The 12,915-nt window shown below is 44.4% G+C and overlaps 1 protein-coding gene across 8 annotated transcripts in view; it reads right to left on the bottom strand.

Annotated features, from left to right (window-relative positions):
• Positions 1 to 7,059: 7,059 nt before the first annotated feature.
• CYFIP2 (cytoplasmic FMR1 interacting protein 2) overlaps positions 7,060 to 12,915 on the bottom strand; it is a 140,203-nt gene continuing 134,347 nt past the window's right edge. For all 8 annotated transcript variants that reach the window (XM_035283382.3, XM_078358596.1, XM_078358598.1 and 5 more), the window contains 2 exons: positions 12,374 to 12,521; positions 7,060 to 9,775 (listed from right to left, as the gene is read on the bottom strand). In XM_035283382.3, the coding sequence (XP_035139273.1) occupies positions 9,608 to 9,775; positions 12,374 to 12,521 (316 nt within the window). In that variant the 3' untranslated portion in view covers positions 7,060 to 9,607. The remainder of the gene's footprint in view (positions 9,776 to 12,373; positions 12,522 to 12,915) is intronic.

Genomic DNA, 12,915 nt, shown 5'->3' with positions numbered 1-12,915 from the left:
GTGAAATTACATTGTTAATTGGGGATCTTTCTAACTTTTTGATGACGGCATTTAGTGCTATGAATTTCCCTTTTAACACTCCCTTAGCTGTGCCCCAGAGATTCTGGTATGTTTTATCTTTGTTGTTATTTTCAAAGAACTTCTTGATTTCTGCCTTAATTTTATTATTTATCCAAAAGTCATTCAGGAGCATGCTGTTTTTAATTTCCATGTAATTTTATGGTTTTGAGTGATTTTCATTGTCCTCTATTTTTATTGTGCTGTGGTTGAGAGTATGTTTGGTATGATTTTGGTTCTTGTACATCTGCTGAGAATTGTTTTATGTCCAATTGGTTTTACAGTATATGCTATCTGGTAATGAGAATAATGTGTATTTTGTTGTTTTGGGGTGGAGAGTTCTGTAAAGGCCTAACAGATTCATTTGGTCCTGAATATCTTGTTAATTTTCTGCCTCAATGATCTGTCTAATACCGCCAACGGAGTGTTGAAGTGTTCTATTGTGTAAAAGTCTGTCTCTTTGAAGGTATCTAAGAACTTGCTTTATAAATCTTGGTGCCCCTGTGTTGGATGCATATATATTTAGGATTGTTAGGTCTTGTTGAATTGAACCTTTTACCATTATGTAATGCCCTTCTTTGTCTTTTTTTAATCTTTGTTGGTTTGAAATCTGTTTTGTCTGAAGTTAGGATTGCAACCTTCGCTTTTCTTCCTCTTTTCCATTTGCTTGATAGGTTTTCCTTCATTCCTTCATTTTGAGCCTGTCATTATCTGTGAGATGTCTCTTGAGGACAGCATACCATAGGTTCTTGCTTTTTTATCCAGCTTGCCACTCTGTCTCTGTGCATTTTATGAGGGGATTTACCCCATTTACATCTAAAGTTCGTATTGATATGTATGGATTTGATTCTGTCATTGTGCTGTTAGTTGGTTATTATGTTGGCTTTTGCGTGTTTGCTTTACAGTTTTTTTATTAGCTGGTAGCAGTCTTTCTTTTCTATGTTTAGTGCTTCTTTCAAGATCTCTGATAAGGCAGGTCTGGTGGTAATGATTAACCTCAACATTTGCTTGTCTGAAAAGGATTTGATTTCTCTGATACTTAGGAAGCTTACTTTGGCTGGATATAAAATTCTTAAAGAATTTTTTTCTTTAAGAATGTAGAATATAATCCCCCCAAGCTCTTCTGGCATTTAGAGTTTCAGCTGAGAGGTCTGCTGTTAGCCTAACAGGGTTCCCTTTGTAGGTGACCTGCCCTTTCTCTCTAGTTGCCTTTAACATTCTTTATTTCATTGTGACTTTGGAAAATCTGATTATGTGTCTTGGGGATGATCTGCTTGTATAAAACCTTGCAGAAGTATTTTCTGAATTTGATGTTGGCCTCTCTAGCAAGGTTGGAGAAATTCCCATGGATAATATCTTGAAATATGTTTTCTAAGTTGTTTGCTTTCTTCCCTTCCCTTTCATGGATGCCAGTGATTCATAGATTTGGCCTCTTTACATAATCTCATACTTCTCAGGTTTTGTTCATTTATTTTTTTTAAAAAAATTTGTCTGAAAATTTTAGAGAACCAGTCTTCAAGTTCTGAGATATTTTTTCCTTCAGCTTGGTTTCTTCTACTGTTAATATTTATGATAGCATTGTGAAATCCTTGTAGTATGTTATTCAGCTCCGTCAGGCGCATTAGGTTCCTTTTTATACTGGCTATTTCATCCTTCAGCTCCTGTATCACTTTATTGTGATCCTTACTTTCCTTGGATTGGGTTTTTCTGTCCTCTTGAATCTTCATGATCTTTGTTTCTATCCATATTCTGAATTCTGTTTCTGTCATTCCAACCAGTTTGGGCTGGTTAAAAATTCTTGTTGAAGAACTGGTGCAGTCATTTGGAGGACATATGACACTCTGGCCATTTGAGTAACTGGAGTTCTTCTGTTGGTTTTTTCTTAGTTCTGTGTGTGGGTGTTCTTTTAACTGTAGTATAGATTGACTACTAAAAATAAGCTTCCTTTCTGGATGTTTTCACCAGGCCAAGGCTTTGTGCAGGGTCTTTATTTGAAGCTGACTTCCTGTCTCTGGTTTCAAAGGGGGTATGTTAATGAGGTATATTTGGTGTTGAAGCTTTGGGATGGGATCCAGCAGGTGGCACTTAGGCTTATTGGTCATTTGGTAGACTCTTGCTTGATTGTATTTCCTCAGTTGCAGCTGTGTTTCCTCTCAATGTTCTGAAAGTATGGATTTCTTTCCCCCTTGAGTACTGACTGCAGATTACAACTGGGCACTTCTGGGCTGCCCACTGCAGCTCTGGGGTGATCTAAGTGTTTGTTTTGCTTCCCCAACTTGGAGGCAGCAGAGAAAGGAATTTTCATTGTGATTGTGGTCAAGGGTTGTTTGCTTGTCTTCTGAGGGCTCTACCCCAGAGAAATGAAGGTCAGCAATTGCTCAGTACAGTCAGCCCAGGATGGGGGTCTGTGTTGCAGGCCTAAACCATGGGTTCCCTGTCTGGAGACAAGCAGTGGGGGATAGAGGGGTAGTATGGAATCCATGGGAGATGGACTGACCTCCTCTCCTTGGGTTGACTACAGTTTGTTGGAGGTGTGGATAAAGCACTTAAGGTCTTTGCTCCTTCATTAGTCTGAGGGTGGCAAGGGCAGTTCCACTGCAGAGGCAGTGACAGAGAGATTCTCAATTGCCCCTGGAAAAGTCTGGCCACTTTTCCCTAGGGCTGCTGTAGTATGCTTGGGTCCCACTCCAGTCCTTAGTCACCTCAGATTTTCTAGTACCTAGACGTATCACCAGCGAAGGCTGTAAAACAGCAAAGATGGCAGGCAGCCTGTTTCTCCCTCTGGGAGCTTTGTTTCAGGGAGGTACAGGCCTGTTGCTAGCCCAAAGTTACCTGCAGGAAGCAGCTGGAGACCCAGGTTGGGAAGTCCCGCCCAATGAAAGGGAATGGGGATCAGGGATCCACTTAAAAAAGCGGTCTGGCCACATTTTGGTAGAGCAGCTGTACTGTGCTGGGGGGTCTGCCTCAGTGCCCTCCCTGGTCACTTCAGACACTCTGAAGTCCAAAGGCTTAAATGGCAGAGATAGTGGTTCACCCCTCCCTCTGGGAGCCCCGTCCCAGAGAGATTACAAACCATTGTTGATTGAAGAACACCAAGAGGGGTGGCTGGAGGACCCACTTGGGACGTCTGCCCAATGAGAAGGAGCGGGATCAGGGACTGACTTAAAGAAGCAGTCTAGCCATGTTTTTATAGAGCTGTGCAGTGCTGAGGGATCTCTTCCATGTGCAGTTGGCTTGGACTCTCTAAAGCCTGAAGGTTGAAATAGCTAAGTCACCCAAACAGCAAAGATGGTGACCTGCCCCTCCCTCTGAGAGCACCATCTCTGGGAAAATTCAAATCTCTGTCCATGGAGACCACTGGTGGCATTGATTGGAGTGAAAGAGCCCTGCCCAGTGAGGAGGTCTGGCATCAGGCACCTGCTTAAAGCAGCAGTCTGGCCCTGTTTTGTAGAGCGGCTGTGCTGTGCTGGGGAATCCCTTTCATACCTGGTCATCTTGGACACTCAAAAGCCTGAAGGCTGGAATGGCTAAGGCACCCAAGCAGCAACGATGGTAGCCTCTCCCTCCCACCAGGAGCTACTTCTTAGGGAGGTGCAATGCCACTACTGGTGGCTGGAATTCCAAGCTACTTCTTAGGGAGGTGCAATGCCACTACTGGTGGCTGGAATTCCAAGCCACTGGGTCTCATCTTGTGAGGTGTTATGGAAGTGGGCCTATAGGCCATTGCTGCTCAGCCCCCTGGATTCTGCCTCTTTCCTAGGATTATGTATGGGGGTCTAACCTCCCACTTTGCTGGAACTGTAGCTACTTTTTCTGGAAAGTCCAAGTATCTAAAGCTCCAGAGTTTCTGCACATGTCTAAGTGGCTCCTGTGCTGAGGTACCACATAGCTCTGTCAGACTGAAAGCCCTGGTAGAGTGGGTTCACAAGGACATCTTCTGATCTGAGGGTTGCAAAGATCCTTGGGAGAAGTGTCATTTCCAGGGGTCGCTTATTCACTCACTGCTTTCCTGGGTAGGGGAGGTTCTCCTAGCTCCATGTTGCTCCCTGTTGGGAGTAGTCCTTCCCCTGTGGGAGTTTTAAAAAATATCTTACCATGAATTTGCATACCCTTAGGAAAAGTGTGTTGTAAGAGAGGATGATTAGTGTTGCAGAGAAAGGGATTTCCAAGGTAATGACCATTGATATGGTTTGGCTGTGTCCCCACCCAAATCTCAACTTGAATTGTATCTCCCAGAATTTCATGTTGCAGGAGGGACCCAGTGGAAGGTAATTGAATCGTGGGGGCCAGTCTTTCCTGTGCTATTCTCATAATAGTGAATAAGTCTCACAAGATCTGCTGAGTTTATCAGGGGTTTCTGCTTTTGCTTCTTCCTCATTTTTCTCTTGCTGCCATCAGGTATGAATTGCCTTTTGCCTCCTGTGGTAATTCTGAGGGCTCCCTAGCCATGTGGAACTTTAAGTCCAATTAAACCTTTTATTCTTTTCAGTTTCAGATCTGTCTTTATCAGCAGGTGAAAATGGACTAATATGGCAATTGGTAGCAGGGGTGGGGCATTGCTGAAATGATACCCCAAAATGTGGAAGTAACTTTGGAATTGGGTAACAGGCAGAGGTTGGAAGAGTTTGGAGGACTCAGAAGAAACCAGGAAAATGTGGGAAAGTTTGGAACCTCCTAGACATTTGTTGAATAGCTTTGACAAAAATGCTGATAGTGATATGAACAATAGTGTCCAGGCTGAGGTGGTATGAGATGGAGATGAGGAGCTTGTTGGGAGCAAAGGTGACTTGTGTTAAGTTTTAGCAAAGAGACTGGTGGCATTTTGCCCCTGCCCTAGAAATTTGTGGAACTCTGAACTTGAGAGAGATTGTTTAGGGTATCTGGTGGAAGAAATTTATAAGCAGCAAAGCATTCAAGAGGTGACTTGGGTATTGTTAAAAGCATTACATTTTAAAAGGGAAACAGAGCATAAAAGTTCAGAAAATGTGCAGCCTGACAAAGCAGTATAAAAGAAAAACCCATTTTTAAAGGAAAAATTTAAGCCAGGTGCAGAAATTTGCATAAGTAGCAGGGAGCCTAATGTTAATCCCCAAGACTATGAAGAGAATGTCTCCAGGCCATGTCAGAGATATTCATGGCAGTCCCTCCCATCACAGGCCCAGAGGTCCAGGAGGAAAAAGTGGTTTCATGGGCTGGGCCCAGGGTCCCCATGCCAGGTGCAGCCCAGGGACTTTGTATACCCTGTGTCCCAGCTGCTCCAGCCATGGATGAAAGGGGCCAATGTAGAGCTTGGGCTGTGGCTTCAGAGGGTAGAAGCCCCAAGCCTTGGTAGCTTCCACATCGCGTTGAACCTGCAGGTACACAGAAGTCAAGAACTGAGGTTTGGGAACCTCCACCTAGATTTCAGAAGATATATGGAAACTACTTAGATGTCCAGGCAAAAGTTTGCTGGAGGGGTGAGGCCCCCATGGAGAACCTCTGCTAGGTCAGTACAGAAGGGAAATGGGTTAGAGTTGCCACATGTAGTGGGCATTGCCTAGTGGAGTTGTGAGAAGAGGGCCACCATCCTCCAGAAGCCAGAATGGTAGATCCACCAACAGCTTGCACTGTGCACCTGGAAGAGGCACAGACACTCAACATCAGCCTGTGAAAGCAGCCAGGAGGGAGGCTGTACCCTGCAAAGCCACAGGGGTGAAGCAGCTCAAGACAAGGTATCCCACATCTTGCATCAGTGTGACCTGGATGTGAGGCCTGGAGTCAAAGGAGATCATTTTTGAGTTTTAAAATTTGACTGCTGTGCTGGATTTTGGACTTAATGCGGGGCCTTGTAACCCCTTTGTTTTGGCCAATTTCATTTGGAACAGCTGTATTTACTCAATACTTGCACTATCATTGTATCTAGGAAGTAACTAACCTGCTTTTGATTTTACAGGCTCATAGGCAGAAGGGACTTGCCTTGTCTCAGATGTGACTTTGGACTGTGGACTTTTGGGTTAATGCTGATATGAGTTAAGACTCTGGGGGACTGTTGGGAAGGCATGATTTGTTTTGAAATGTGAAGACATGAGATTTGGAGGGGCCAGAGGTGGAATGATACAGTTTGGCCATGTCCCCACCCAAATCTCAACTTGAATTGTATTTCTGAGAATTCTTGTGGGAGGGACCCAGGGGGAGGTAATTGAATCATAGTGACCAGTCTTTCCTGTGTTATTCTTGTGATAGTGAATAAGTCTCACAAGATTTGATGGGTTTATTAGGAGTTTCTGCTTTAGCTTTTCTCTTGCCGCCACCATGTAAGAAGTGCCTTTCACCTCCTGCCATAATTCTGAGGCCTCCCCACCCATGTGCAACTGTTAAGTCCAATTAAACCTCTTTTTCTTCCCTGTCTTGTATATGTTTTTATCAGCAGCATGAAAATGGACTAATACAACCATCTAGGAGATATGTTAATCCAGACTGATAAAGTTCTGCAGGACTCCTCAGAGCCTTATGGATCTTCAAGGGAAAAGAATATGAAGTGTTTCCCAAATTTATCTTCTTTGGAACCCTTTTTTCACTGAGCATCTCAAGACTAATAGTCCTCCCACTACACTAGCTCAAATATGACTCCTTGTGATGGCAATTTTATGAGGTGGTGACACAGGTTGAGAGAGATTGTTAGCGTGTGAAGTAGACCCCTCAAAGTGTCCAAGTGAGAAATTACCTGGAATCAGGATTGAGAGCTAGAAAGGATCATCTTGTCCAACTTGACAGAAGAGGAAACAGCCCTACGACTCATCTTAGTGGATGACCTTTAGGAAAGCTGGTGCTATGTGAAACGTGAGGCTCAAATTGTAAAGATGTAATTCCCCAAGTGAGAAACCAAGCAAAGCCATTAGTTTGGTGTGCACTAACCTATATTTTTCTCTCATTCTCTTTTAGGTTGTTTACTAAGTTCTAATATCGTCTTCTGCAGGTCAGTGAGGATTAGAACAGGACCAGGAATCAAGACCAAATTGCTGGTTTTACTAGTTTGGAAGCAGTTTTAATGAAGATGGAAATGTTTATCAACTCATCACAGGTACCCCCAAAATACAAATCAAAATATCATTTTCAGCTGCATAGCAAATATGATTTAAGAATTTAACATCATTATTTGATCACAAGCGTAAATATAAGTCACCATAAATAAATGTAAATTCATTGTACAAAAATCCCCAACAACTCTTAATACAAATATGGTACATTTGACAGTTTCTGAAACAGATTTTTTAAAACTTTTTAAAACCTAAGCTTTATTTTTTCCTGGTTATTAGACACACACAAAAATCAAAAGAGGCTAGGGCAGTAAAGCCAGGGGGAGAGAATATTAAATTCATAGGGTGTTTAGAAATCAGTGCCACTGGCAAGCCAGGGAAATGAAATCCTTCTACCTCAATCTACTGGGATCAAGTCTCCTGCAGGTAATGTGACTCAGCCCAGAGGGTGAAATTTAGGGATATGAATGTGGGGTGAGGGAGGCGGGTACTGAAATAGAAATCTCATCAAATAGATAATTCAAATCTCCACGAAGCTGTGGTCAGGGATTTGGATGAAACCCTAGCTATCTATCAGCTACAGAGAGCCAGCTACCATCCTCAGACAGGACTAAAGGTATAGAAGGATCTGGAGCTTAGACATTTTATATGTGTTTTGAAAGTATGTTCTGCCATCTGGGATAATGTCTCTTTTGCCTCTGGAACATAGGTATGGTCATCAAGAAGCAAAAGTCAGAAATCAGAATAGAAGGTGGTACTTCCAGACAGGAGGATCTGCCAGTTTCCACTTGGAACCTCTTCCTTTCTCTCTTCCCTGTACATATTTTTTCCCCCATGGCTCAGTGGTAGCTCAAAGCCCAAGGTTATCAGTTACAACAGTGCTCCCCAAACTTTGATGTGCAACAGAACAAGTCAGGTAGCTTGTGGAAAGGGCAGATTTCCTGGCCCTATTCCCAGAGATTCAGAATTAGTAGGTTTGAGGCGGGGCCTAGGAATCTGCACTCAGATGTGCTACTCTCAGGATCTGACCTAAGGGGCCTTTCACATGTGGCCCCACCTTTCCTCACTGGAGGACATAAGTACGTCACACAGACCTCTTCCTGTGGGTACTTCTTTGGGGTTAAAAATGAGGCCATTTGATTAAGGCAACCATTTCTAACCATCTTACTTCCCTGGGCTGGAAAAATATCAAATGTCACATTTTATGCTCTTAAAACCACAGGGCCACAGATTTCCTGAGACAGTGACATGCTCTGTAACATGACATGTACATCCTAAAGCCTCTGTCCTTGTCAATGTTCTCGTCACACTTGGTGTGGGAGATTCTGCAGAAGACTTTCGGTTTGGTTTAGAAAATGGAAGTAAATATTACCTCTGGGAGAGAAGCCACACCCCAAAGTCTAACTTAAGAAACATAAAGAGAACAGCCAAGTAGAGAGCAAAAGCTAAATGTTGCAAGAATCTTTCAGCTTCTGGGATAATGAAAGTTCTGATTCCTGAAAAGAGGACTCTTCCTCGGGGCCAGGGGATGTACATATCTTGGTATTAAAAGCTCATTGACAATTATTATTATTCCCCCTCACCTCTGTATTTCCAAGATGTTTTGGGCCTCTGTGGAAATAACCCCTTAATATTTTCTTTCTTGTGGAAATGTTCCTTAATAAGCAATTGGTCCCTAATTTGGAGGCTGGCTAATGCTGTAGGCAGTGCTGTGACTGATTTGTTCAAAGCTGCTTCCCCTTTGTGGCCCAATGCTAAGCCTTTGCCCAAGGAACGAGGGAACCGTCTCACCGTCTAGCAGCTGAGATGGCCTGAAAGCATCCTGTTTGGACCGTGAAACTTCTGGCCGTGTTCATACATACTGCTTCCCCACAGCAGGCCTGACCAGTCTCCTATCCCACCTGCATACAGTATGATACACCTGTGAATGTTTTTTGGCCCTCTCTCTAGGACTTCCCTGAGAGGGGAGTTAGGATGGGGCTTTGGGAAGCCTATGTGGTAGAATCCCTGGCAGCCAGAGTGGGAGAAGATACCCCCTGTGGCACTGCAGGGAGGGCACCAGGAGAGATTAAGTGGTAAGCTGAGGTACGCCTTTCAGGCCAGGCTGGCATCTCTGGGAAGGCCATATCTGTTCTCAGTCTGAGACTTCAGTCCTGGGGTCAGACATGGGCACTGGGTACGAGGTGTCCATCTTGGAAGGAGCTCTTGGGAAGCAACCACAGATGGGTGGGACGATGGGATGGAGAAAGGGTGAAGGGTTGAGGGGGCAAGAAAAGAAAAAGCACACACTGCCCTGTTTTTTCCTTTTTTTTTTTTTTTTTTTTTATATATGCTATGGAGAAACCAGCATGGAGATGTCATGGGAGAGCATGCACAGGCCCCGCCCTAGGGAGTGGTGGAGATGTGTTTGGGGAGGTACTTGTTTCCAGGTCCATCCCACACGCTGTCCAGTCGGATCCTGTGGCAGGCTGGCTGTGGCTTTCTCTCTCCTGCTTTTCTTCCTCCTCCAGGTAAGGGTTTGCAGGACCTTCTGCTCAGCAAGTGGTGGCCAAGGACTGGTGGATGGGTGGCTGGAAGCAGCGCACATGCTCCACGGTAGAACTGTCTGTCTCCACGGACTTCATGTACTTGTTCAGGATGGCAAAAACCTCATTGTTCAAGATCTGGTACTTCCTGATCCGGTCGGCCATCTTCTTGAGGGGCTACAGAAGGAAGGGGATATTCGAATTAGGGCAGGACAAAGGGAGTAGAAAGAGAAGGGAGTAAGAGAAGTCAGTGAGGTCCAGAGTCCCCTGCATCAATGATCATATCACTTAAAGTCCTTTAATGGAATCCCCTGGATCTGACAATCAAGGACGGTGAAAACCTTCTCCAAGTCTTAAAACCATCTACAGAGCTACAGTAATCAGAAGTGTGGCACTGGCATAAAGGTAGACATACAGATGAATGAAACAGAATAGAGAGCCCAGAAATACACAATTATATGTATGATCAAATGATTTTCAACAAGGGCGCCAACACTGTTCAATGGGGGAAACAGCAGCCTTTTCAACAAAAGATGCCGGGAAAAATGGATACACACATGCAAAAGAGTAACACGGAACCCTTACCTTATACCATATACAAAGAATTAACTCAGAGTGGATCAGAGACCTAACCATGAGAGTTAAAACTGAAACGTTTAGAATATAGGGGAAAATTTTAATGATATGGATTTGGCAATAATATCTTGAGATACGGTATCAAAAGCAAAGGCAAAAAATTGGACATCAAAATTGAAAACTTTTGTGCATCAAAGGGACACCATCAGAATGAAAAGACAACCCATAAAATAGAAAATAATCACAAATCATATCTAAGAAGTAATATCTAGAATACATAAAGAACTTCAACTCGGGAGCTGCAGTGGCTCTGGCCAGTTGTCCTGGCACTTGAGGAGGTGAGGCTATGAGTTCAAGGCCAACCTGAGCAACATAAGAAGCTCTCATTGATTTAAAAAAAAAAAAAAAAACTTCAACTCAACAAAAAGGACTCAATTAAAAAATGGGCAAAGGACTCGAATAGGCACTTCTCCAAAGAAGATATACAAATGGCCAATAACACATGAATATAGCACTTGGCACTGACAGTCATTAGAGAAATTCAAATTAAAACCACAACATGATGACTTTTTCACCCATCAGGATGGCTATTATTAAAGAATACGTGCTGATGAGGATGTGGAGAAACTGGAACTCTTGTGTACTACTGGTGGGAATATAAAATTGTGCAGCCACAATGGACAACAGAATGGCAGTTTCTCAAAAATATCAAATTACCATGAGATCCAGCAATTCCACTTCTGGGTATATAGTCAAAAGAATGGAAAGCAGAAATTTAAAGAGTTATTTGTACACCTATGTTTCATAGTAGCCAAAATTAACCATTTTCAACAATAGCCAAAAGGTGACAGCAACCTAAGGGTCAGTGGATGACTGGACAAACAAAATGTGGTCTGTACACACCATGGAATATTACATAGCCATGAAAAGGATGGAAATCTACATACACTACAACATGGACGAACCTTGAAGACATGCTAACTAAATTGAGCCAGTCACGAAACACAAACACTGTATGTTATATGAAGTACCTAGAAGTAGTCAAATTCATAAGGTAGAATGATGGTTACCAGGGGCTGGGGAGAAAATGTGGAGTGATTTTTTAATAGGCCCAGAGTTTGAGTTGGGGAAAATGAAAAAGCTCTGGAGAGGGATGGTGGGAACGGTGGTACACTTAGTATACTTCATGCCCCTGAATCATACACTGAAAACTGCCATTTAAACTAAGCATGTTTTATTTAAAAGCCCTTTGTGAGGTGGCTCCTAGCTCGCTCTCCTTGAAGTAAAAATTTTGCCCAGGATTTTGACAGCATGTTGTCAGCAACCATCCCTGTTTTGAAACTGTCCCTATTTTTGTTAGTAACTGCCTCTTTCTGCTTCTGGACCTCAGCCTATTGCTTACTAACTGGAAAACCTTTGAGAGAAACTGCCGCGTTGTCTAAAGTTCTGAGTTACTTCCCCTCCGGCTTACCTGTAAAAACTGTGTACTATTCTAAGCTGGGGTCCAGACTTTTGGGTGCGAACCCTTCTGGGCCTGCCGGCGTAATACAGTGTGTTCCTCCGATCCCCTGAGTGCTGCTTGGGTTTCTTGTCGGGTAAGATGTTCCAGAACATCTTCTCACTGGGTCCCTGAAACCCCACCTTCGATCTGCCTTCGTGCCTCAGTGCCTCAGCTGTCACCATTCCCCTGTCTGGGGCATCCTCACCACCCCATACCCCACTTTCCTTCTTTGTTCTTTGCTGTGGGCCATCCCGGACTCAGCCCGGGCACAGCCTCCCTCTCCTGGGAAGCTTTCTCTGCCCTCAGCTTGGTTTAAGAGTCCTCCTCTGCCTTCCCACAGCAGCCCGTCTCACCCCACACCAGCACCTATCCCATCCAGGCGTCCTGCACAACTCCGGTGTTTGCTGAATATTTGTACAGGTGAGAAACTGGCATCAGCAGAGCCTGATTGGGACAGGGAAGGTGTACTCCAGGTCTGGAGCCCAGCCCTGCCCTTCGGGGTGACCTGATTCATGGCAGTAGGTGACGAGTGGGTGACTCATGGCTTCCTCTAAACAGGTCGCCGGGCTGTAATATCTTTGTACCTGCTGTGTGGGGAGCTGGCCTTCACGAGCAGCTCCCCCTCCTTTGCTTTTCTGGTGAAAGCCTGGTTGTCAGCCCAGTCCCACCTCCCAGGCCTCAGCCGCCAGCCTGCTTACCACATTCTTAATGATTTCATCCTTCCCATCCTGCCTCTGCACTTTTAGCAGATGGTAACAGAAGTCGAACAGGTCGAAGCGACGCTGCTGGCCCAGCAGGACGATGATGGAGCAGCCAGCCCAGTTCAAGCCATCACCAAAACACTGCCTAGGAGCAGGGGGAGAAAGCAGCTGGAGTTGAGAGGTAGGGGAGGAGGAGAGGGAGGGAGGGAGACTCATCTTGGGGGGCCAGGAGTACAGCTACTAAGGAAGCCTGTGTTTGGGCCAAGTCTCTTAATCTATAAAATGGGTACAAAGGAAGCTGTGAGGGGGGATTCGTTAGTTCCAGGGATGGTTATGTCATATAAAGTCATTCCAGCCACAAAGAGGTGTCAGCCTCGTTGCATCACTAATGTTAAAAAAAAAAAAATCGGCTCTGAATTTGCCAGGAAAAACCCACCCAGCCTTTGAGATTTATGTGGCTGATTACTCCCTGCAGACCGAAGGAGAATCTGTCTTGACTCTCTAAAGGAGCTTAAGGAACACCCGTGGGGTGAAGGGCC

The sequence above is a fragment of the Callithrix jacchus genome, chromosome 2 (genome assembly GCF_049354715.1).
Source record: "Callithrix jacchus isolate 240 chromosome 2, calJac240_pri, whole genome shotgun sequence".
Lineage (NCBI taxonomy): Eukaryota > Metazoa > Chordata > Mammalia > Primates > Cebidae > Callithrix > Callithrix jacchus.
This window is presented reverse-complemented; position numbering and strand designations above follow the sequence as displayed.